The following is a 27,751-nucleotide window of genomic DNA, read 5'->3' on the forward strand; positions in this document are numbered from 1 at the left end:
TCACCTCTAAGCTGATCAGGACGAGTGAGAAACACTGCAGAACAATCCTCTACACACACACACACACACACACTCCGTCTACAGCAAACACACACACACATACACATACAGACAGACACATATAAACAAACACAGACATGCATGCACACACACACACACACACACACACACACACACAGCCTGAAGCATAAACACAGTGAAGGCGCTAGCGGCTAATCATCTTTCAGTAGCATTAGCGAGGAGAATGAGCGTCTGCAGATGGTGTATCACACTGACGCTCTTCATAATCCCTCATTACGCCTCTTGAAATCAATGTAACGTCCTTGTAGAAACTGCTGGCGTACAATCACCTCAAACACAGCCCACATCAGCTGAAGCTGAAAACATGTGCTGTTCATCAGCCGTTACTTCAGGAGGGAGAAGAAGTACACACACACACACACACACACACACACACACACACACACACAGCAGAAACCTCCTCAATGCTGGATGTGTTTACTGCTATTGAATGAAATATTAATGAATGTGTGTATGTGTTTCTGTGAGTCAGAGCGGTCTAATTACCTTTTAATCTTTTCCTGTTTGAATGAATAAATGAATGAATGGATGGATGGATGGATGGATGGATGGATGGATGGATGGATGGATGGAATGCTATTGGATGAAATGATGATGTGCCTGTGTGTGTTTCTGTGTTCTGCTGAGTCAGGCCCTATTGCTGTTTTATCTTTACCTGTTTAAATAAACAAACAATAAAAAATAATAATAAGTAAATAAATGAGGCGTCACGGTGACTCAGTGGTTAGCACGTTCGCCTCAGTTGGTGTTTCTGTGTGGAGTTTGCATGTTCTCCCTGTGTTGGTGGGTGCTCCGGTTTTCCCCACAGTCCAAACACATGCGCTATAGGAGAACTGATCAACTAAATTGGCCGTAGTGTATGAGTGTGTGTGTGTGTGTGTGTGTGTGTGTGTGTGTGTGTGTGTGTGTGTGTGTGTGAAAAAAATGAATGATAAAGAAATGAGCGAGTAAATAAATAAATAAACAAATATAAATAAATATAAATAAATATTTAAATAATATAAATTTATTCATTAATGAATAATTAAATAGATAAGGCATTTGAAAAACAAAAGTAAATAAGTGAGTAAACAAATAAATATATAATAATAAATAAGTAAATAAGTGAGTAAATAAATAAATAAATACTAATAACTAAGTAAATAAATAAATAAATAAATAATAAATAAATAAGTGAGTAAGTAAATAAATAAACTTAATAAAAAGGTAAATAAAATAAATAAATAAATGAGTAAACAAGTAAGTGACCAAGTAAATAAATAAGTAAATAATTAATTCATAAATAAATAAATCGGCTGGTGAGTGAGTAAAAAAAGTAAATAAAATAAGTAAATAAATAATTTAAATAATTAATGAATAAGTAAATAAATGAGTAAATAAATAAATAAATAAATAAATAAACAAATAAGTAAATAAGTGAGTGAGTAAATAAATAAACTTAATAAAAAGATAAGTAAATAAATAAATAAGTAAAAAAGCTAGTGACTGAGTGAGTAAATAAATAAGTAAATAATAAAAAAATAATTATTATATAAATAAATAAATAATAAATAATTAATCAGCTGGTGAGTGAGTTAATAAAGTAAATAAAATATAAGTAAATAAACAAATAAGTAAATAAGTGACTGAGTAAATAAAAAAATAAATGATGATAAATAATTCATAATAAATTAATTCAATAATTAATGAGTAAATAAATAAATAAGTAAATAAGTGACTGATTGAATAAAAAAGTAAATAAAAAAAGTAATAAAGTAAATAAGTGAGTAAATAATGAGTAAATAAATAAATGTGCAGAAGAATTCACCAACAATAAAAGGAGCAGGTCTTGAGAGGAGAACAGCCTCTCTGTCAGCTGCTGTGCTCGACTCCTGAGGGAGCGTCAGCTGAAGACCCATTTAATGAAGCGCTGAACATCAATTAGCAGACATTAGCACTGATTCACACACACACACACACACACACACACACACACACACACACACACACACACACACACACACACACACACACACACACACACAGCAGAAACCTCCTCAATGCTGGATGTGTTTACTGCTATTGAATGAAATATTAATGAATGTGTGTATGTGTTTCTGTGAGTCAGAGCGGTCTAATTACCTTTTAATCTTTTCCTGTTTGAATGAATAAATGAATGGATGGATGGATGGATGGATGGATGGATGGATGGATGGATGGAATGCTATTGGATGAAATGATGATGTGCCTGTGTGTGTTTCTGTGTTCTGCTGAGTCAGGCCCTATTGCTGTTTTATCTTTACCTGTTTAAATAAACAAACAATAAAAAAAAATAATAAGTAAATAAATGAGGCGTCACGGTGACTCAGTGGTTAGCACATTCGCTTCAGTTGGTGTTTCTGTGTGGAGTTTGCATGTTCTCCCTGTGTTGGCGGGTGCTCCGGTTTTCCCCACAGTCCAAACACATGCGCTATAGGAGAACTGATCAACTAAATTGGCCGTAGTGTATGAGTGTGTGTGTGTGTGTGTGTGTGTGTGTGTGTGTGTGTGTGTGTGTGTGTGTGTGTGTGTGTGTGTGTGTGTGTGTGTGAAAAAAATGAATGATAAAGAAATGAGCGAGTAAATAAATAAATAAACAAATATAAATAAATATAAATAAATATTTAAATAATATAAATTTATTCATTAATGAATAATTAAATAGATAAGGCATTTGAAAAACAAAAGTAAATAAGTGAGTAAACAAATAAATATATAATAATAAATAAGTAAATAAGTGAGTAAATAAATAAATAAATACTAATAACTAAGTAAATAAATAAATAAATAAATAATAAATAAATAAGTGAGTAAGTAAATAAATAAACTTAATAAAAAGGTAAATAAAATAAATAAATAAATGAGTAAACAAGTAAGTGACCAAGTAAATAAATAAGTAAATAATTAATTCATAAATAAATAAATCGGCTGGTGAGTGAGTAAAAAAAGTAAATAAAATAAGTAAATAAATAATTTAAATAATTAATGAATAAGTAAATAAATGAGTAAATAAATAAATAAATAAATAAATAAACAAATAAGTAAATAAGTGAGTGAGTAAATAAATAAACTTAATAAAAAGATAAGTAAATAAATAAATAAGTAAAAAAGCTAGTGACTGAGTGAGTAAATAAATAAGTAAATAATAAAAAAATAATTATTATATAAATAAATAAATAATAAATAATTAATCAGCTGGTGAGTGAGTTAATAAAGTAAATAAAATATAAGTAAATAAACAAATAAGTAAATAAGTGACTGAGTAAATAAAAAAATAAATGATGATAAATAATTCATAATAAATTAATTCAATAATTAATGAGTAAATAAATAAATAAGTAAATAAGTGACTGATTGAAAAAAAAAAGTAAATAAAAAAAGTAATAAAGTAAATAAGTGAGTAAATAATGAGTAAATAAATAAATGTGCAGAAGAATTCACCAACAATAAAAGGAGCAGGTCTTGAGAGGAGAACAGCCTCTCTGTCAGCTGGTGTGCTCGACTCCTGAGGGAGCGTCAGCTGAAGACCCATTTAATGAAGCGCTGAACATCAATTAGCAGACATTAGCACTGATTCACACACACACACACACACACACACACACACACACATACACACACACACACACACACACACACACACACACACACACACACACACACACACACACATCTGAATAGCACACTGATTATACTCTGCATATCAATATCACTCCTGGCCAATGAGGTAAGAGGAGAAAACAGCCGGAAGGAAGGAAAGAGAGAGAGAGAGAGAGAGAGAGAGAGAGAGAGAGAGAGAGAGAGAGATGGAGATGGAGATGCAGAGGGGCTTAAGCACACAGACACAGATCAAGAGATACAAGAGGAAGAGGAGGAGACGAGGGCCTCACTGCTCATTAACTGCCTCTGTCTGACTCTCATTAGCTGCAGGAGTAATTAGAGATTAAACACTGAAGGAGACTGAAAACACACACACACATATACATGTAAATGCACACACACACTAAATGTACAAACACACACATTTAAGCCTCACACACGTTAGCATCATCATTCCTCCAGTGTTCAGTGTGCTCGCCCAGTGATTTCATGCACACTACTTAGTGCACACTACTTGCAGACCAGACTGACCTGATCAGTTAGCAGAGTCAACTTACCGACCTAATGAGACTAGTGTGTGTGTGTGTGTGTGTGTGTGTGTGTGTATGTGTGTGTATTTTTGCAACTGTGCGTGCATGTGTGTGTGTGTGTGCATTTATGTGTGTATGCATGTATGTGCGTATGTGTACGTGTATGTATGTGTGCATGTGTGTGTGGGTGCATGCATGTGTGTACATTTGTGTGTATGTGTGCAACTGTGCGTGCATGTGGGTGTGTATGTACATGTGTGCGTGCCTGTGTGTGTGTGTGCATTTATGTATGTATGTTATTTGTGTGTGTGTGTGTGCATGTACAGGTGTGCATTTATGCGTGTATGGTGTGTATGCATGTGTGTGCGTGTATGTGTTTGTGCATGTGCGTATGTGCCGTCATGTGTGTGTGCATATGTGTATATGTTTGTGTGTGTGTGTGCATGCATGTGTGTATGTTTGTATGTGTGTGTGTGTGCGTATGTGTGCGTATGTGTGTTTGTGCATGCGTTTATGTGTGTTTGTGTTTGTGTGTGTGTGTGTGTGTGTGTGTGTGCGCGTGCATTTGTGTGTGTATATTTAAGCTCATTAAGAGCTGATCTTCATGTCACACAGCTGTTTCATAAACCTCGATACCCTGCTGAGACAGACCAGCCTATACTGCTAATGACTCAACACACACACACACACACATTCATGTGGGAGGTCTAGCCTGTGTGCATGTGTGTGTGTGGGAGAATTAAAGCACATGTCCGCCAGTAGCTCCGTCTGATGGTGTCTGATGAACTGATCTGAGCTCAGTGTCTGTCATCTGCTGTGTGTGTGTGTGTGTGTGTGTGTGTGCTAAGCTGCTGGTGGTCAGCAGGGGGCAGCAAAGCACCACACAGCCCATAATGCACCACACCTCTGTCTGTCTGCTGTCACACACTCATTCACAAACACACCTCAGTGAGCCACACACACACTCAGCCAGTGTTTCCTGCAGTTTCACTTTCTCATCTGATCTTCTGACCAATCAGACGCTCTCTAGTATCTGCAGAGCTCCGCCCACTGCTCTATAAGGACACTGGAGAGAGGGCTGTAATCACACATCTGCTGTGTAGAGAAGGTCTTGAGTCTCATCATCGTCACACTGCACCGTCTCCACTGCAGTGTGTGTGAGGTTGTGCTGAAATGAGCATTAGAGAAACCAGCTGAAGCATTTCAGTATGATCTGTCAAATATGTGGAAATAATCTTTAATCTAGTGTTTAATATCAAAGTATCACAGTCAGGAAAACGCTGAACAGATGATTTATTAATGTTACTAAAGAACATTGGCAAAAAATGGGGTGGAGCCAACATGAATGCAGCACTATTTGCTGTTTTAGAATGGGGTGGAGCCAATTTGAAAGCAACACGATTGGCTGTTTGTAAAACAGGGTGGAGCCAATATAAACACAACACTATTATCTGTTTAAAAATTGGGTGGAGCCAATATGAACAGCAATATTGGCTGTTTTTAGAATGGGGTGGAGCCAGTTTAAAAGCAACACTATTGGCTATTTACACATAGGGTGGAGCCAACATGAATGCAACATTACTGGCTGTTTTAAAACTGGGGTGGAGCCAATATTACTAACCCTTTATTATTACTACAGTACTATTACTAACATATTAAAAAATGGGCTGCAACTAATACGATTGCAACCCTATTGGCAGTTTTAAAAAATGGGTGGAGCCTATTTGAAAGCAACACGCACACACGCACATACACACACAGACACATTCACACTGGTCGTGTCTGATGGGTCCTCATGGTGCATCCAGCAGCCCTTAGAGAGCCCATAGAGGATCAATCATGTCCAGGGTCTCATCCTGACACACACACACACACACACACACACACACACACACACACATACTTGTTTTTGTGCATTGTGGGGGTCACCTGTCACGGTGGTTACGTAATGGGGACCGCCCTTTCTGATGATGTTAGAGACATAAAAAAAATAGTTTGCCACACAAAAACACAAACTATTTCATAAAATCACTTCAGATTTTGGATATTCCGCAATTTTTTTTTTAGACCTGACACAGTGGTCACTTGTGGGGACATTTCAGGTTTTGTGTAGAAGTGGGGTCCGCCACATACACAACCGATTTTTAGACAAAGTGGGGACCAATTCTACACACACTTTACTGGTTTTGAGACAAAGTAAGGACCAGTTCCAGATACACATTACCAGTATTGAGTCAAAGTAGGGACCAGGTCTACACACACACTACCGGTATTGAGTCAAAGTAAGGACCAGGTCTACACACACATTACCGGTATTGAGTCAAAGTAAGGACCAGATCTACACACACATTACTGGTATTGAGTCAAAGTAGGGACCAGGTCTACACACACATTACCGGTATTGAGTCAAAGTAAGGACCAGATCTACACACACATTACTGGTATTGAGTCAAAGTAAGGACCAGGTCTACACACACATTACTGGTATTGAGTCAAAGTAAGGACCAGATCTACACACACATTACTGGTATTGAGTCAAAGTAAGGACCAGGTCTACACACACATTACCGGTATTGAGTCAAAGTAAGGACCAGGTCTACACACACATTACTGGTATTGAGTCAAAGTAAGGACCAGGTCTACACACACATTACCGGTATTGAGTCAAAGTAAGGACCAGGTCTACACACACATTACTGGTATTGAGTCAAAGTAAGGACCAGGTCTACACACACATTACCGGTATTGAGTCAAAGTAAGGACCAGGTCTACACACACATTACCGGTATTGAGTCAAAGTAAGGACCAGATCTACACACACATTACCGTTTTTTAGTCAAAGTAAGGACCAGGTCTACACACACATTACCGGTTTTTAGGCAACGTGGGGATCAGATCAGCACCCTTACTAATATTAAATTTTAAACCTCAATCAAGTAATTTGACAGTAAACTGCTTTAGAATTTTCATTTGAAGAGCAGGTCAGTTTATAAAAAATGTAATTTGAATACAGAAGGAACCTCAAGATCCAATCAGGAAATGGTCCAGAATAGATTTAATAAATGTTATATTTATTATAAATAATTTCCACAAAACCTTTAAACACAAAAAAACAGTAAACACAAAATCCATGAAACTCTCTTGCATGTCTAAAAGCAGTTCTCATTGGGTATAACAAGCTTCCACATAACTCTTCCATGTCTGCATACACATTTAGTTAAGTGCAATAGCAAACAATATTAAACGGTTAGTTCACCCCAAAATGAAGATTCTGTTATTAATTCCTCTCCTTCATATTGTTTCAATCCCTTGCTGTCTATGGAGGATGAGGAGTTCTTGCACTTTATCTAAGTTATCTTCCTTTGAGTCTGAAGATGAATGAAGGTCTCAGGGGGTTAGAGTGAGATGAGGGCAAGTAATTAATAATATAATGTACATTTTTGGGTAAACTCTTAAAACCCACCAGTATGTTCTATTTCTGTTTCTGTCGTATTGTAACTATTTGAAAAAAAAAAAAAAACATTAAAAATATTTAAAAATATATTTATAAAGAACTGAACCCCACAAATGCACAGAGACCTTCATCATATAACCAAGCCACCAAAACTCCAAATAGACATCATTTGTTAAGCATTAACTCTACATTAATAGTAAGCAGTTTATAAACACAGCTAGATGCTCTATTGTTGACTTATAAGCATGTGTAATGTGCTCAATTTTTGTGTTTTCATACTTTGTTTATAATTCCTTTTTCATAACTAAATGAAGTATTGCATTATTTACAAACTGTCTAAGAATAATTGGTGTTTTTTAAGATCATTAAGAATGAGTAAATTTATACATTTACTATTCAGGCATATAATGAGGGCTAAAAAAAAAAAAAAAAAAAAAGAAAATCCAATCGGTTCACTCTAAGCAGAATTTATATTTTTTCTGTTCTGTTCTTGCGTTGCTTAATAGACAAAATATTCCGAAAACAGTTTTCTAGAAAAAAAAAACAAAAAAAAACCTTTATTTAATTACAAAGTATTGCAGGGCTCTAGAGTGCTCTGTTTTTTTAATGGTGCAACTAAAAAATCTATACGAGGGGTAAGATTAAATGAATTTTCAATAAGTATCATTAAAGATATATTTATAATATGAACTTGCTTTTGGTTATTGATTGACACGCTGTTTAAAGGCGCTACACACAGCCCCACTCCTTGGTATCGAGCGCAGGCCCGGCGCTACATTTAGATGTTGTATAATATGAAATAGCAATAAAAATTATAAAAATTGTTATGAAATAGTTTTTCAGTTATGTAGCCTAATAAAAATATTTAGTACACTGCACAGTGCAATTATTATTTAAATTTATTATATCCATTATTATTAATATTAGTAAAATTGACAAAACACAGAACTCTTTTGAACGTTTGCTTTCATTTTGACATGCTAAAGCGCACTTTTACAGTTTTGTAAAGAAACATCCCATTATGCAGCAGCAGACAAGTTAGGACACTTAAAAATGCCTTTTGCGTTCAAAGATGAACGGCCTGCGAAGTCAAGTTTACATGGTTATAAATTAAATAGATATAGCCTAGTGTGTAAGTGAATTTGCTGCAGATCCACCTCTCACATGTGCTGCAGGTAGGGTAAATGATAATCTTTTTAAAAAATTTACTTTAGGCTATACTGCTATTTGCCCATGCAAAATTAAACACCAGAAAATATATCGTAGGCCTATATTAAGAGCTAAATTACAGTTAGCATCATAATTAGTTCAATTATGTGCTGTAGGCTATTGATTGACCAACACCCCCTGTATACAGTTTACCCACTGCAGGTCTACACTTCTGATCTGTATTTTGAATTACTTGTTTTAAATGACAGTAAGACATGCTATATTTAGTTTTTATAGTAAAATATACATTATAATCCAGTACAAAGTAAAATAATATTTATTAATGGCCTATTGGCAGCGTATAGCCGTTAAGCTTATAGTCTAAGCATGTCATTTTATTATTATTAACATAAATTACAAACTAGCATCCTTATGATTTTATTTCGTTTCTGTATATTTTTATCAAACGAAAAATGCAATGATTTATACTTTGGTTTTAATTTTATTAGAAATTTAATAGCCGTTTAGGCAACACTACTTCTACATGTCATTGGCTCTGATTGCGTTTTTTACAGATAACCTATTTACAAAGATTTTTATTAAACAAATGCACTACCACAAGATATTTTTGTAGGTGTAAAAATCTAAAAAGTATCATTATCATATTCTTGCCTTATTCATCTTTAATATAAATATTAAATTTAACACATTCATTGATTAAACTAGGGATGCTAACGATTACTCGATTGATTTATTGTCGGTAACCCTTTAAAACCGATAGACCTTATCGATGACCGATTAAGCATGGGCATTTAATAAGTTATGCTTTGCTCTTTGAGATGCGTCCACGATTTCACACATTACATAATCAAGTGTGCGCAGTTTAGGCTACGTTACCCTATGGAGTCGTGCACTCTCTTGACTTTGCATATTGGTTATGCACATATTGGTCATACCTATTATGCTCAGATCTCGTTTATCCGCTGGTGCTGCCATTAATCCGCTGGTCAAGTAATCAAAAAGTAGGCTACATGTCGTTTAATTATGGGCAGGTTATTAAGACCAAACATTGGTTGTGCAAACTTTATTACGTTCTCTAAAATTTTAAAGTGTTTTAAGCTACGTTATCTTTTATAGACTGGCATAGGCCTAAATACGCATCACGGCCAGACATTTATAGTTTATATAAAAACGAGCGTCACCGTTGCATTTGTTCACATGCTTTAAATTAATGCTTTTTGTCTCCCAAATTCATATAATAAAAAGAATGATAAAATAACATTATTAACCATTTAACTGTAAACATTTCTGTTCAGAACGATTAAAGTTGATCTTTTTTTTTTGGTTTTCGTTTCTGTTCCTGAAAAATGTCATTTGATTCTGTTTTTCGTTTCCGTTCCTTGAACCGGTTTGGAGCCCTGCATATAATACGTTTTTCTGAATGTTAAATAATGCTTTATTAACTCAACTTCATGTAGTTTTGAGATCTAATCTAAAGTGAGGAATATTGATGCTTTATAAATCCCTTATAAATGACAATTAAAGGCTCAGAATCATTCATTTATTCATTTATTTTCATTTTGGTTTTCTCTCTTTATTAATCCGGGGTCGCAACAGCGGATTGAACCACCAACTTATCCAGCACGTTTTTATGCAGCAGATGCCCCTCCAGCTGAAACCCATCCCTGGGACACATCCTTACACATACACACTCATTCACGCTCATTTACTACGGACCATTTTAGGCTACCCAATTCACCTGTACCGCATGTCAGAGCACCTGGAGGAAACCCACACCAACACAGGGAGAACATGCAAACTTTACACAGAAATGCCAACTGACCCAGCCAGGGCTCGAACCAGCGACCTTCTTGCTGTGAGGTGACAGCACTACCTACTGCGCCACTGCGTTGCCAGGCTCAGTATCAAATAAACAATAAGTATTTGCAATCGTACCTAAACAAATACAATTACTGTAAATTTTAAACATTGCTGAATAACAGGAGTGTCGAAATACAACATCATTTGATAAAACAACAATATAATAATTTAACAATACATTACGTGTAAAGCAATTTTATATTTAGACAAGATTGCAATGATTTACTTTTCATTTGATACAGTTTCATTTGAGCATCTTGTAATAAGTAGAAATTAATAGTCAATTAATGTAACTGAGCCTTATATTGTCATTTATAATGGATTTATAAAGCATGAATAGCCCTCGCTTTAGATTAGATCACAAAACTGCATGAAGTTGAGTTCATAAAGCATTTATTAACATACTAAACAACTTATTATATGCCTGAATAATAAGAATTATCAATGTTATTTTGAATAGTTTATTAATCATTTACTTGCACATTCTGAATTATCTAAAAAAAAAAAACACCAACTACTTTTAAATATCTGGTTTGTTAATGATGTATTTTTCATTACTAAATTAAGTATTGCATTATTTACCAAGTATGAAAACAATCATTAAGCACATTATAATTGTGCTTATAAGTCAATAATATTTGTAATTTATATTTATAAATATAATTTATAAACTGCTTACTAATGTCTATTAATGTAGCGTTAATGCTTAACAAACGTTCAACTAACTATTTGCTAATGTTTCATAAATAATTCATTGTGTGCAGTTATTATAGTGTTACCCAACATTTATATATCTTATTAATCAGGCATATAGTAATGGTTACTCTGTCTAATAATAAATGCTTTATAAACTCAACTTCATGCAGTTTTGTGAGCTAATGTAAAGTGAGGACTATTGATGCTTTATAAATCCCTTATAAATGACAATTAAAATCTCAGCTATATTCTAAACAGAAAAAAGAAATAAATTAAAAGGGGGAGTGATTTATAGCTTTATATATATATATACATATATATATATATATATATATGGTGAAGCAGTGGCGCAGTAGGTAGTGCTGTCGCCTCACAGCAAGAAGGTCGCTGGGTCACTGGTTTGAACCTCGGCTCAGTTGGCATTTCTGTGAGAAGTTTGCATGTTCTCCCTGCATTCGTGTGGGTTTCCTCCGGGTGCAAAGGCAGAGTCCAAAGACATGCTACAGGTGAATTGGGAAGGCTAAATTGTCCCTAGTGTATGAGTGTGACAGGCCCATATGACAGGCTGGCCGGAAGGTGTAAAAAAGTCGTTATCATATGGACAAAAACTGAAGGACTTGTTCCAAAAAGAGCCGACCCCGCAATCATACGGGACTAAGGCCAAAGAAGATATATATATATATATTTTTTTCATTAATTTCAAGATACACAAATGAAACTATCTAATGAAAAATAAATCTTTGCAATCTTATCAAAATATAAAATTACTGTACAGTGCAAACATCACAGAAACACTGAAATGAATAGTCATGTTGTTAATTATGTTGTTTTGAAATGATGTTGTATTTTTATTTTGCAATGTTTAAACTTTACAGAATTTTTTTAATAAGATTGCAAAGATTTATTGTTCATTAGATACTGAGCCCTAAATTGTCATTTATAAGGTATTTATCAACTATAAACAGTCCTTAGGTCACAAAACTGCATGAAGTTGTGTTATTATAGCATTTACTAACACACAAGGTTACAATTACTGCCTGAATATAACATGTATAAATGCTCATTTGAATAGTTTATTAATCATTTATTAACTCATTCTGAATTATCTTAAAAACCACCAACTACTCTTATATACAAATAGTTTGTAAATAATGCAATACATAATATAGTAATGAAAAATGAATGAGTAACAAAGCATGAAAATACAATTTAGTCAAGTCAAGAATACAGCGTTTGAAGCTGTATTTATAAACTGCTTCCTAAAGTCTATTTATGTAGAGTTAGTGCTAAACTAATGATGTATAGTGTGCAGTTACTATGAAAGTGTTATTCAGAGTCGAGATTCAGTTTTTAATATAAAAATCCAAAGCTGACCAATCTCTGGTTTTTAGAGCCAATGGTTCAGCTTTCACCACAGCATGTACTTCCTGTTTGCTCCAGGATCTTCTCTTTATGGGACCTATGGGTGGTTAAAATATAAAAAAGTGGTTTTAGTTGCATAAATGTTCAGTCATTTTTACAACATGTGCTGTTATGTTAGTTTAATATTGTGATAGAAAATGCTAGAAAAATATGTCTTGCCTATTATTAAAAATACTTAAGATGGAGATGAATTAAAAAATACTTACTATTAACTTCTAATCTGGTTAATGGGGTTACACTTTATTCCATAGTCCAGTTTAGACATTCTTCTAACTATGCGTAACTCTGCAACTACGTTAATTATCTCACCGTAAAGTATTATGTATTAGAGTATTTGCATACTGTTAGAATGTTCAATAAGACTAACGCTCATCTGATTATCAGTATTAGCAGACTGTTAGCTCAAGTTTAGCTCAAAACACTACACTGTAACACATATCTGTTCATTACCAGTTCCTGTATTTTGTGATTTACAAGTGTTTTTTTTTTTTTTTGGTGGTGAATTGCATTATGGGATGTTGATCTCTGCTCTGTGCACTTTTGATGTTGAAAATTCAACTCTACAGTTTAACAAAGTGACTTTTACTGACATTTTAGTAGTTTGAAATAATATAATGTATAAGAAATAATATATAGAGATAAATAAGTCTTTAGAATAACAGAAAATGTACCGGCAGTTTATTACAAGGTTTCTGTAGCATAATATACAACAACAACCCAAACAAAAAGTCACTTTTTTTTACTTTTTAAGATTAAAAGTTGTTGGAAGAAAGATCAAGATCCCATAATGCAATTCAAAAGCAGAAACAAACAGATTTCATAAAAACATGAATCACAAATTATGAAAAACTGCTAATTTAATTATTATTACTTATTTTTATTAATTTTAGAGTGTAGAGTATTAGCTGACAGTTAAGGTTACCTCAATAAAACCAACTCTCATTGGTCTCAGTAAATAGTACAGCAGACTGTTAGGTTACGCTCAAAATTAGTACAATATGACTAACTCTTATATAAATTTAGTAGAGCATTAGCAGTGTTGATTCTAACAGACAGTCTAATGGCTGTTAGTTGACAAGTAGTTGCAGTTACTTGTAGTTAGTAGTAGTAGTAGATTATCAAAATAAAGTGTAACCAGATATGCAATTAGTATATTTTTCGAAAGTATTTAGCAATATTGTTTAACTAACATGAAATGAGACATCAAGTGCGACTGTACTGAAATCATCATGGAAGTAATGTGCTTCTGTCCTGTTTTACCCTACATGTTATGTAAATGAGCTTGTGCATTTGGACTTGTACAATAACACAAGTCAGTCACAAATTAACTTTAATGATCATACCTCTCTTTTTTGTGAATGCTGGGTCTGCATCACTATCTTCACAGACACTGTACCATGGTGATGATACTTGAGGGGACTCTGAAAGTAAAAATCAAGTCTGAGAGTTGACTTCTCTGCATAAAGCTTACCAAAATATTTATTTGATTTTGTGTTGTTCTTTTTAATGGGTAAAATCGTGTGATGGTAGCTTAAAAATAGTTTTCAAACATAGCACATACATATCATGATAAAAATAAACATTCTGAAAAAAGAAAAATTCTGATCAGAAAAATAAATAATATTTTTACCTTTTAGATTGGACTTCACCTCCTCCAAAATCAAGATCCACTGTAACTTTCTCTGAATGTAAAAACCCACACAAAAATATATCATTTAAAACAATATGGTATATGTTTGCAAATACAAATGTGTATATAACATCCAGAAAATCTGGCACTGTACTACATGTTTGTGTGTAAACCCACGATTTGATCAAGATTCCACCCTTTAAAATCTGCCGAGCGTCTGTTTTCAAGTCCCAGAAAAACTGAGTTGTGGGAACAGAGCAGTTCTCTTCTGCAGTCATACAGTCATAACACACACATACATATGAAGAGTTTGGTTGCAAAATGCGATAAACGCCATTTTTTGACATTTGGATTTTATTATTGAAAATCACTGTTCAGATGTACCTTAATCTATGTGTGAATTGCTGCCATTAATAACATTTAAGAATGCACATTTTAGGCCAAGTACAAAACGTATTTTTTTTTCACAAAACACAATTTCCGTCAGACCAGTTACTTTACAAAGTGAGATATAACAGTTAGAGAACGTTCAGGATGCGGCGCGAGCTTAGCATCCCCTGGGAAGAGGGTCATCGCCGGTGAAGTGCTCAGAGTTTGCTCATTGATTTAGCGATAGAAGATGAAGTCTTCAACTTCACAAAAATTTATAAAAAGGCCACAAAAGTGGACCAGAATAAGATACTTCTGCGTCAACAATACACAAATGCAGCAGGGAACGAGTCTCCGCTGATGTCAAGAGAAGGCCTAGGAGCGCCTTTTTTCCTACTCCCCATCACAAGATACCTGTCTGCAAGGCGACATTTCCAAGTGTCCTTTATAAGTTTATTTTTTAAATAATTTCTTACAAGTAGCTGAGTAGCCTATCTGAAGATTTATTTATGCGGTTGCACCTATTATTTATAATTAATTCTTGTTGTTGTTGATTTATTACAAAGGAACTTAAAGGGCACATGTTGTTATGGAGAAAACGGTTTAGCTTTTTCACAACCAAATAAATAAGCTATTATTATTATTATTACAGTGAAATAATTCATTAAATATGACATAGCGAGGCAAGTTTGAGTCACGGACTCAGCTCCGCCCGCTCTAATCAAACAGGTTTGGTTTTCTGCAGCGGTGTGGAAGGAGCCGCCCCCCACTCTTTCTGTACCAAGCTAAAGGTCATTTATCTAACTAACCTAATCTTACTTATCAAACAAAACATTGATTCACTAGCTTTTGGTAATAATCATTTCTAATAATGGACTTATTTAATCTTTGCCATGACGACAGTAAATAATATTAGACTAGATATTCTTTAAGACACTTCTATACAGCTTAAAGTGAAATTTAAAGGCTTAACTAGGGTAATTAGGTTAACTAGACAGGTTAGGGTAATTAGTCAAGTTATTGTATAATGATGGTTTGTTCTGTAGATTATCGAGAAAAAAATATAGCTTAAAGAGGCTAATAATTTTGTCCCTTAAATGGTGTTTAAAAAATTTAAACTGTTTTTATTCTAGTCAAAATAAAACAAATAAGACTTTTTCCAGAAGAAAAAAATATTATCAGACATAGACAGCAGTACTCAAGGTTCGCGGTCTCCACTATGTCAGGCCTTACTGTGTGTGTATTGAGGACTAAGTGTGTTTAACAGCTTCTCTAACATGCCTCTGGTCCCCACAATGTCAGTGCATATGTTCACCAATTAGGACACACACTCTGTTTCATTTCTAGATTTTGATTAAGTTAAATAATTACAATTAAATACACCACTACTACAACAACAACTACTATTACTACTACAACTAATAATAATAATAATAAATATAGCTGCAAGCAGCAATTAAGGGGCCAAGCACTATTGGCCATAAGGTGGCGCTGCTCCAGACGTTTTTGAGTACTTTCAGGGCATGGGGTTGAAGATGCATACCATGTTTTGTAATGATATGTGAATGTGTTGGTAAAATATAGCATTTTTGGCCAAAAATCGAAATGGGCGACACCCAAAATGGCTGACCTGTGAAAATCAGACATCATTCGACTCGGCATGCTCTGCCGGATGTAATGAGACCAGTTTCATGAGTTTCGGACGAAAGGTTGAGACGTTATAAGCCAAAAAGCAAGTTTTTAGTATCTCCGGACCACTAGAGGGCAGTGCGCCGAAACTCCGTAATTAACCTTAGACCCTAGTTGTCATAACACACACCAAGTTTGGTGTGAATCGGTGAATGCGTTACAGAGATATTGCCTCAAGTCCATTTTCGCAAGTTCTACGTTAAATTAGTTCGCAAGTTAAACAAAAACGGTTGGTCTAATCAACTTGATTTCCAAAACTTTTGGTTGGCATGGTCTGTAGATCATGTGATTCAATTTTGGTAAAAATCGGAGACACGGCCTAGGACGAGTTCGATCAAATAGGTTTTTCGAAAAATTTAAAATAGCGCGAAAAAATTTATGACGGAAAATGACGTCATAGGGTGGGTTTGAATCGGACTGAGCCAAGGAATCAGAGGAAAAAAGAACTTTGATTGTAGCCCATTCGGTTCAAAAGTTATGATGATAAATGTATGTGAAAGTTTGGACAAGTGGTGGCGCTAGAGAGTTTGATTTTGAGACTTCATATTTGGCCTGATTAATGTTAATACTGGCCTCTATCATTGTGCCAGATGCATACCATGTTTTGTAATAATATGTGAATATGTTGGTAAAATATAGCATTTTTGGCCTAAAATCAAAATGGGCGACGCCCAAAATGGCTGACCTGTGAAAATCAGACATCATTTGACTTGACATGCTCTGCCGGATGTAATGAGACCAGTTTTATGAGTTTCGGACGAAAGGTTGAGATGTTATAAGCCAAAAAGCAAGTTTTTTATATCTCCGGACCACTAGGGGGCAGTGCGCCGAAACTCTGCCTGTAACCTCAGACCCTAGTTGTCATAACACACACCAAGTTTGGTGTGAATCGGTGAATGCGTTACGGAGATATCGTCTCAAGTCCATTTTCGCAAGTCCTTCGTTAAATTTGATCGCAAGTTAAACGAAAACGGTTGGTCAAATCAACTTGAATTCCATAACTTTTGGTTGGCATAGTCTGTAGATCATGTGATTCAATTTTGGTGAAAATCGGAGAAATGGCCTAGGACGAGTTCGATCAAATAGGTTTTTCGAAAAATTTAAAATAGCGCGAAAAAATTCATGACGGAAAATGACGTCATAGGGTGCATTTGAATCGGACTGAGCCAAGGAATCAGAGAAAAAAAGAAATTTGATTGTAGCCCATTCGGTTCAAAAGTTATGATGATAAACGTATGTGAAAGTTTGGACAAGTGGTGGCGCTAGAGAGTTTGATTTTGAGACTTCATGTTTGGTCTGATTAATGTTAATACTGTCCTCTATCATTGTGCCAAATTATACAACTTTCCCGCATACGCCTATATGGGCTGCCATTCAAATCCGGCGGAAGAAACGGAAGAAGAATAATAATAATAATAAATATAGCTGCAAGCAGCAATTAAGGGGCCAAGCACTATTGGCCATAAGGTGGCGCTGCTCCAGACGTTTTTGAGTACTTTCAGGGCATGGGGTTGAAGATGCATACCATGTTTTGTAATGATATGTGAATGTGTTGGTAAAATATAGCATTTTTGGCCAAAAATCGAAATGGGCGACGCCCAAAATGGCTGACCTGTGAAAATCAGACATCATTCGACTCGGCATGCTCTGCCGGATGTAATGAGACCAGTTTCATGAGTTTCGGACGAAAGGTTGAGACGTTATAAGCCAAAAAGCAAGTTTTTTGTATCTCCGGACCACTAGGGGGCAGTGAGCCGAAACTCCGCAATTAACCTTAGACCCTAGTTGTCATAACCCACACCAAGTTTGGTGTGAATCGGTGAATGCGTTACAGAGATATCGCCTCAAGTCCATTGTCGCAAGTTCTAAGTTAAATTAGTTCGTAAGTTAAACGAAAACGGTTGGTCTAATCAACTTGAATTCCATAACTTTTGGTTGGCATGGTCTGTAGATCATGTGATTCAATTTTGGTGAAAATCGGAGACACGGCCTAGGACGAGTTCGATCAAATAGGTTTTTCGAAAAATTTAAAATAGCGCAAAAAAATTCATGACGGAAAATGACGTCATAGGGTGGGTTTGAATCGGACTAAGCCAAGGAATCAGAGGAAAAAAGAATTTTGATTGTAGCCCTTTCGGTTCAAAAGTTATGATGATAAACATACGTGAAAGTTTGGACAAGTGGTGGCGCTAGAGAGTTTGATTTTGAGACTTCATAATTGGCCTGATTAATGTTAATACTGGCCTCTATCATTGTGCCAAATTATACAACTTTCCCGCATACGCCTATATGGGCTGCCATTCAAATCCGGCGGAAGAAACGGAAGAAGAATAATAATAATAAATATAGCTGCAAGCAGCAATTAAGGGGCCAAGCACTATTGGCCATAAGGTGGCGCTGCTCCAGACGTTTTTGAGTACTTTCAGGGCATGGGGTTGAAGATGCATACCATGTTTTGTAATGATATGTGAATGTGTTGGTAAAATATAGCATTTTTGGCCAAAAAACGAAATGGGCGACGCCCAAAATGGCTGACCTGTGAAAATCAGACATCATTCGACTCGGCATGCTCTGCCGGATGTAATGAGACCAGTTTCATGAGTTTCGGACGAAAGGTTGAGACGTTATAAGCCAAAAAGCAAGTTTTTAGTATCTCCGGACCACTAGGGGGCAGTGCGCCGAAACTCTGCATATAACCTCAGACCCTAGTTGTCATAACACACACCAAGTTTGGTGTGAATCGGTGAATGTGTTACGGAGATATCGTCTCAAGTCCATTTTCACAAGTTCTACGTAAAATTTGATTGCAAGTTAAACGAAAACGGTTGGTCAAATCAACTTGAATTCCATTACTTTTGGTTGGCATGGTCTGTAGATCATGTGATTAAATTTTGGTGATAATCGGAGAAACGGCCTAGGACGAGTTCGATCAACAAGGTTTTTCGAATAATTTTAAATAGCGCGACAAAATTCATGACGGAAAATGACGTCATAGGGTGCATTTGAATTGGACTGAGCCAAGGAATCAGGGGAAAAAAAGAGTTTTGATTGTAGCCCATTTGGTTCAAAAGTTATCATGATAAACATACATGAACATTTGGACAAGTGGTGGCGCTAGAGAGTTTGATTTTGAGACTTCATATTTGGTATGATTATTGTTAATACTGTCCTCTATTAATGTGCCAGATGCATACCATGTTTTGTAATAATATGTGAATATGTTGGTAAAATATAGCATTTTTTGCCAAAAATTTAAATGGGCGACGCCCAAAATGGCTGACCTGTGAAAATCAGACATCATTCGACTCGACATGCTCTGCCGGATGTAATGAGACCAGTTTTATGAGTTTCGGACGAAAGGTTGAGATGTTATAAGCCAAAAAGCAAGTTTTTTTGTATCTCCGGACCACTAGGGGGCAGTGCGCCGAAACTCTGCCTGTAACCTCAGACCCTAGTTGTCATAACACACACCAAGTTTGGTGTGAATCGGTAAATGCGTTACAAAGATATCGCCTCAAGTCCATTTTCACAAGTTCTATGTTAAATTAGTTCGCAAGTTAAACGAAAACGGTTGGTCTAATCAACTTGAATTCCATAACTTTAGGTTGGCATGGTCTGTAGATCATGTGATTCAATTTTGGTGAAAATCGGAGACACGGCCTAGGACGAGTTCGATCAAATAGGTTTTTCGAAAAATTTAAAATAGCGCGAAAAAATTCATGACGGAAAATGACGTCATATGGTGGGTTTGAATCGGACTGAGCCAAGGAATCAGAGGAAAAAAGAATTTTGATTGTAGCCCATTCGGTTCAAAAGTTATGATGATAAACATACGTGAAAGTTTGGACAATTGGTGGCGCTAGAGAGTTTGATTTTGAGACTTCATAATTGGCCTGATTAATGTTAATACTGGCCTCTATCATTGTGCCAAATTATACAACTTTCCCGCATACGCCTATATGGGCTGCCATTCAAATCCGGCGGAAGAAACGGAAGAAGAAGAAGAAGAAGAATAATAAATATAGCTGCAAGCAGCAATTAAGGGGCCAAGCACTATTGGCCATAAGGTGGCGCTGCTCCAGACATTTTTGAGTACTTTCAGGGCATGGGGTTGAAGATGCATACTATGTTTTGTAATGATATGTGAATGTGTTGGTAAAATATAGCATTTTTGGCCAAAAATCGAAATGGGCGACGCCCAAAATGGCTGACCTGTGAAAATCAGACATCATTCGACTCGGCATGCTCTGCCGGATGTAATGAGACCAGTTTCATGAGTTTCGGACGAAAGGTTGAGACGTTATAAGCCAAAAAGCAAGTTTTTAGTATCTCCGGACCACTAGAGGGCAGTGCGCCGAAACTCCGCAATTAACCTTAGACCCTAGTTGTCATAACACACACCAAGTTTGGTGTGAATCGGTGAATGCGTTACAGAGATATCGCCTCAAGTCCATTTTTGCAAGTTCTACATAAATTAGTTCGCAAGTTAAACAAAAACGGTTGGTCTAATCAACTTGAATTCCATAACTTTTGGTTGGCATGGTCTGTAGATCATGTGATTCAATTTTGGTAAAAATCGGAGACACGGCCTAGGACGAGTTCGATCAAATAGGTTTTTCGAAAAATTTAAAATAGCGCGAAAAAATTCATGACGGAAAATGACGTCATAGGGTGCATTTGAATCGGACTGAGCCAAGGAATCAGAGGATAAAAGAATTTTGATTGTAGCCCATTCGGTTCAAAAGTTATGATGATAAATGTATGTGAAAGTTTGGACAAGTGGTGGCGCTAGAGAGTTTGATTTTGAGACTTCATATTTGGCCTGATTAATGTTAATACTGGCCTCTATCATTGTGCCAGATGCATACCATGTTTTGTAATAATATGTGAATATGTTGGTAAAATATAGCATTTTTGGCCTAAAATCAAAATGGGCGACGCCCAAAATGGCTGACCTATGAAAATCAGACATCATTTGACTCGACATGCTCTGCCGGATGTAATGAGACCAGTTTTATAAGTTTCGGACGAAAGGTTGAGATGTTATAAGCCAAAAAGCAAGTTTTTTATATCTCCGGACCACTAGGGGGCAGTGCGCCGAAACTCTGCCTGTAACCTCAGACCCTAGTTGTCATAACACACACCAAGTTTGGTGTGAATCGGTGAATGCGTTACGGAGATATCGTCTCAAGTCCATTTTCGCAAGTCCTTCATTAAATTTGATCGCAATTTAAACGAAAACGGTTGGTCAAATCAACTTGAATTCCATAACTTTTGGTTGGCATAGTCTGTAGATCATGTGATTCAATTTTGGTGAAAATCGGAGAAATGGCCTAGGACGAGTTCGATCAAATAGGTTTTTCGAAAAATTTAAAATAGCGCGAAAAAATTCATGACGGAAAATGACGTCATAGGGTGCATTTGAATCGGACTGAGCCAAGGAATCAGAGAAAAAAAGAAATTTGATTGTAGCCCATTCGGTTCAAAAGTTATGATGATAAACATACGTGAAAGTTTGGACAAGTGGTGGCGCTAGAGAGTTTGATTTTGAGACTTCATAATTGGCCTGATTAATGTTAATACTGGCCTCTATCATTGTGCCAAATTATACAACTTTCCCGCATACGCCTATATGGGCTGCCATTCAAATCCGGCGGAAGAAACGGAAGAAGAATAATAATAATAATAATAAGAACACTAACGAAAGCAATAGGTGCCTACGCACCTACGGTGCTTGGCCCCTAATAATAAGAACACTAACGAAAGCAATAGGTGCCTACGCACCTACGGTGCTTGGCCCCTAATAAGAACACTAACGAAAGCAATAGGTGCCTACGCACCTACGGTGCTTGGCCCCTAATAATAATAATTGTTATTATTATTATTATTATAAACACACCTCATCAGAGTTGTGGGTCTCCTACTGGAGCAGAGCAGTTCTCTTCCTCTGTCATATGGTCATCCTTCAATAAAAGCTGAAAAAAATAAAATGTATATATATATATATATATATATATATTAGTTAGACAGTAGTACTCAAGGGTCCCGGTCCCCACTACGTCAGACCTTACTGTGTGTATTCAGGACTAAGTGTGTTTCACAGCTTCTCTAACATGCCTCTGGTCCCCACAATGTTAAACTAGTGCATACGTTCATAAATTAGGACACACACTCTGTTTCATTTCTATATTTTGATTAAGTTAAATAATTACAATTAAATGCACCACTACTACAACAACAACTACTGCTACTACTACTAATAAAAATAATAACAACAACATTAAACACACCTCATCAGAGAGTTGTGGGTCACGTACTGGAGCAGAGCAGTTCTCTTCCTCTGTCATAAGGTCATCCTTCAATATAAGCTGAATATAAAAAAATTTATATTAGTTAGACAGCAGTACTCAAGGGTTCCGGTCCCCACTATGTCAGACCGTACTGTGTGTGTATTCAGGACTAAGTGTGTTTCACAGCTTCTCTAACATGCCTCTGGTCCCCACAATGTTACACTAGTGCATACATTTAAAAATTAGGACACACACTCTGTTTCATTACTATATTTTGATTAAGTTAAATAATTACAATTAAATGCACCACTACTACAACAACAACTACTACTAATAATAATAATAACAACAACAATAATAAACACACCTCATTAGAGTTGTGGGTCACGTACTGGAGCAGAGCAGTTCTCTTCCTCTGTCATATGGTCATCCTTCAATAAAAGCTGAATAAAAAAAATAAAAAATATATATTAGTTAGACAGCAGTACTCAAGGGTCCTGGTCCCCACTATGTCAGACCTTACTGTGTGTGTATTCAGGACTAAGTGTATTTTACAGCTTCTCTAACATGCCTCTGGTCCCCACAATGTTACACTAGTGCATACGTTCACCAATTAGGACACACACTCTGTTTCATTTCTAGATTTGGAATAAGTTAAATAATTACAATTAAATGCACCACTACTACAACAACAACAACTACTACTACTACAACAACTAGTAATAATAATAACAACAACAACAACAACAATATTAATAAACACACCTCATAAGAGAGTTGTGGGTCTCGTACTGGAGCAGAGCTGTTCTCTCCTTCTGTCATATGGTCATACTTCAGCAAACCTGAATATAAAAAATATATATATTACTTAGACAGCAGTACTCAAGGGTTCCGGTCCCCACTATGTCAGACCGTACTGTGTGTGTATTCAGGACTAAGTGTGTTTCACAGCTTCTCTAACATGCCTCTGGTCCCCACAATGTTACACTAGTGCATACGTTCACCAATTAGGACACACACTCTGTTTCATTTCTAGATTTTGATTAAGTTAAATAATTACAATTAAATGCACTACTACTACTACAACAACTACTGCTACTACTACTACTACTACTACTACTACTATTACTAATAATAATAACAACAACAACAACAATAATAAACACCTCATCAGAGTTGTGAGTCTCGTACTGGAGCAGAGCAGTTCTCTTCCTCTGTCATATGGTCATCCTTCAATAAAAGCTGAATATAAAAAAATATATATTAGTTAGACAGCAGTACTCAAGGGTTCCGGTCCCCACTATGTCAGGCCTTACTCTGTGTGTATTGAGGACTAAGTGTGTTTCACAGCTTCTCTAACATGCCTCTGGTCCCCACAATGTTACACTAGTGCATGGGTTCACCAATTAGGACACACACTCTATTTCATTTCTAGATTTTGATTAAGTTAAATAATTACAATTAAATGCACTACTACTACAAGAACAACTACTATTACTACTACTACTAATAATAATAATTATTATTATTATTAAATTTAAACCCACCTCATCAGAGGGTTGTGGGTCTCCTACTGGAGCAGAGCAGTTCTCTTCTTCTCGTCATTTGGTCATACTTCAATAAAAGCTGAATATAAAAAACAAAAAATAATAATTAGACAGTAGTACTCAGGGCTCCCGGTCCCCACTATGTCAGACCGTACTGTGTGTGTATTGAGGACTAAGTGTGTTTCACAGCTTCTCTAACATGCCTCTGGTCCCCACAATGTTACACTATTGCATATGTTCATAAATTAGGACACACACTAAGTTAAATAATTACAATTAAATGCACTACTACAGCAACAACATTCACTACTACTACTACTACTAATAATAATAATAATACTAATAAACACACCTCATCAGAGAGTTGTCGAAGCAGTTCTCTTCTGCAGTCATATGGGCATCCTTCAATGAAAGCTATTTAAAAACAGCTTTGTTATATAAGTCATGTCATGACTATAAAGCTTTCATGACAGTCTTATGAACCCCCCTTTAAAGTAAAGCATTACCCAATTAATTTAACTTTTTTTTACCCATTAAGACAAGAAGAAGATATTAAGAGATTGATTTCATTATCTCTTATGAATGATGCAAACTCTTTATTTTTGAACAGATTTACCCTTAATCTATATTAACATTAAAAAACTCTTAGCTTTGCTGAATGTATTAAGGATTAATGTATTAAGTGATCAAAATGTCAAACCTTTCTCCAAGGCCAATCACATGCGCCATAGTCAAACGTTATTTCCTCTCCAAAGAAAATATCCCTGATTGCAAAAAGGCACAAATGAGGTTTTCTCTGAACAACGATCTTATTGACAGTGCAGTTAGGGTGCAGATAGTCATCATTCACCAGCCGGCCGAGGGTCTCGTCCTCATGATCGGCATCAATGCTGCAAAACTAAGAGAAAAGAGCAAGCAACATTTTAATTATGCCCTCTCATAGCAATGAAAAGCTAACTATGGCATGAATACAAACACAATGAATATAATATATACATGTACATTTGAATGGGGAAAACACTTAACCACCTGTTCTTGTTTTACCATATAAAGTCAAACATAAAGACAGTATTTTTATTAATATCTCATCTATGCTTTGCTTCCACAAGCTCTATCATTTGTACTTAACCACAAAACTTCCTTTAATAAATGTGGACAACGCAAACTCTGACCTAAAAGATTTAATGAAACGTGTAGGGTTCAAAAACTACAAAAACCTCACATTAGCATCCTCTCTGTGTGTGAATTATAAATACAGTAAACCTTTTGAAGTGGATCAGAACCTTTCCTCAATGTTGTTCTAATACTATTGAACACCTGTTCTTCTTTCTTAGGACAGTTTTAAAGAACTTTTTTCCACTTCAATTGTTTACAGGTCACACTTTACAATCAGGTTTTATTAGTTAATGTACTTACTAACACGACCTAGTAATGAACAATGCATGTACAGCATTTATTAATCATAGTTTAACATTTACTAATGCATTATTCAAATCTAAATTCATGCTTGTACCAGTAATAATGCATTGCAATAATGAATGCATTGTGCATGTTTAACTAGTAATGAACAACTTTATTTTCATTAACTAAAGTTAAACAACATGAACAAATACTGTAATAAAGTATTATTTATTGTTCATGTTAGTAAATGCATTAACCATCATTAACTAATTTAACCTTATTGTAAAAGGCTACCAGTTGACAGCAAATAAATAAATAAAACACACACAGTGAACATTGATGTACTTTTATATATGTTTTACACTAAGTTGGAGTTTATTATAATTATTTATCTAAAATAAAACGTTTCTACACGTCATAGAACAATAAATTAAGTACATTTCTAGGACCAGATAGCCCCACATTTTAATTATAACCTCTATATCACTACATTAACGTATAAATAGTATATAATAGTGTTATTTCAGGATTAACGTTACATGTTTAAAGCAATTAACCATTTAAAAAGTATGATACAAGAACTATGAAAACATACCTTAGTAACCTTCTATATATTCGGTTTCCAGTGAATGGGTCTTGTCGGTGGAGCTGGTGATGTGTTTCTCCGCATCTTTTAATGGTTTTATCCTCCGTCGATCCATTTAGCCGCACGGTGATTGGTGACTGTCTGACCGCGGCTCATGCACTCCACCCCGGCCTCTGACTCACGTAGCACCGGGCAGTTAGCACGTTAGCACATTAGCGCGAGTAACTTTTACTCGTGTAAACAAGTTAAATTACATACCGAACTGTAGTTTGTGTCTTATCAGTGTTATATTAATACGTAATTTGAAACAACATCGATTAAAACACCCAGGACATTCGTTAAAACATTTAATTAACTATACCTGATAACTGTCAAAATATGCAACATAAGTATTTGTCATAAAACCGATTTCATTACATTATGATGGTAAAAAACATTATAACTTACCCGAAAATTCGATTAATTTGATGATAGATCTTAATTAAGTTGATTAAAGTCGGATTAATTTATGAGATCTGCGCATGTGCAGTAGCCAGAGTGTGTAAGTGTGTGTCAGGGTGCAGTACCGCCATCCGACTACAGGACCGCTATAGAGCAGTGCGCCGACACACACTTACACACTCAATTCAGGTAAATGGTCAAGGTGGGGATCAGTGAAAAAAACTGCACTAGGCATATCAGCAACGCCCCCTGAGTCTTTTAAAGGCAAAACATGGTGGGGACCGGGCGATCGGTCCCCACTATGTTTTTGGTCCCCACTTTGTGAGTGTGCTATCATGCTGAGGTCCCCACCATGTAATAAAAACAAACACACACACACACACACACACACACACACACACACACACACACACACACACACACACACACACACACACACACACACACACAGTTTCAGAGAGGCCGACATCTGGATCCCGCAGGACCCGTAATGGTGCTGATTTAAACACACACTTCCAGCATCTGCGGCTCTCTGTCAGACCCTTCCCCCTTATGAAGACCCTCCTCACATACACACACACAAACACACACACTACCCACTAACATAAACACACATGCAGACACACACACATACACAAACAAACATACATACATACAAACACACACACATACAGACTCACATGCACATACACTAACACAAACACACACTCACACACACACACACTCACACACACTCACACAGACACACACACACACACACACACACACACAGACAGACAGATTAATGACTCGTATCAAATGAGGAAGAAAGAGCTCATAGACTCCAGAAACACACACTGAGTGAAGCGCAATAAACCAACAACAAAGCCTGAAAAGGTCAGTGTGTGTGTGTGTGTGTGTGTGTGTGTGTGTGTTACTCTGCATTGTGTGGAATGATGCAGGAAGTGCCTTTGTGTTTCCTGTCAGA

At 35.9% G+C, this 27,751-nt stretch overlaps 2 protein-coding genes across 15 annotated transcripts in view; both read right to left on the reverse strand.

Annotated features, from left to right (window-relative positions):
* dip2a (DIP2 acetate--CoA ligase A) overlaps window positions 1-27,751 on the reverse strand; it is a 133,183-nt gene that overhangs the window by 65,402 nt on the left and 40,030 nt on the right. The gene's annotated exons all lie outside the window — the stretch shown is intronic.
* Window positions 7,280-26,904, reverse strand: LOC147835193 (uncharacterized). 11 transcript variants are annotated; one of them, XR_015499020.1, is made up of 15 exons: window positions 26,791-26,904; window positions 26,353-26,516; window positions 25,057-25,254; window positions 24,709-24,770; window positions 24,357-24,435; window positions 23,976-24,051; window positions 23,575-23,651; window positions 22,810-22,887; window positions 22,419-22,494; window positions 14,619-14,729; window positions 14,462-14,513; window positions 14,175-14,252; window positions 12,784-12,868; window positions 7,693-7,727; window positions 7,280-7,597 (listed from the first exon to the last, which is right to left on the reverse strand). XR_015499020.1 is itself a non-coding variant. In XM_087267247.1 (15 exons), the coding sequence occupies exons 9-15, from the start codon at window positions 22,421-22,423 to the stop codon at window positions 7,521-7,523; spliced, it is 423 nt and encodes a 140-aa protein (XP_087123373.1). In that variant the 5' UTR covers window positions 22,424-22,494; window positions 22,810-22,887; window positions 23,575-23,651; window positions 23,976-24,051; window positions 24,357-24,435; window positions 24,709-24,770; window positions 25,057-25,254; window positions 26,353-26,516; window positions 26,791-26,904; the 3' UTR covers window positions 7,280-7,520. The 11 variants fall into 11 exon arrangements, 4 of the variants coding, with proteins under 4 accessions (XP_087123373.1, XP_087123374.1, XP_087123377.1 ...); XM_087267247.1 differs by having other exon boundaries at window positions 14,639-14,729; XR_015499018.1 differs by lacking the exon at window positions 14,619-14,729.

This window comes from Danio rerio, chromosome 9 (assembly GCF_052040795.2).
Source record: "Danio rerio strain M-AB ecotype USA chromosome 9, GRCz13ab, whole genome shotgun sequence".
Classification (NCBI taxonomy): domain Eukaryota; kingdom Metazoa; phylum Chordata; class Actinopteri; order Cypriniformes; family Danionidae; genus Danio; species Danio rerio.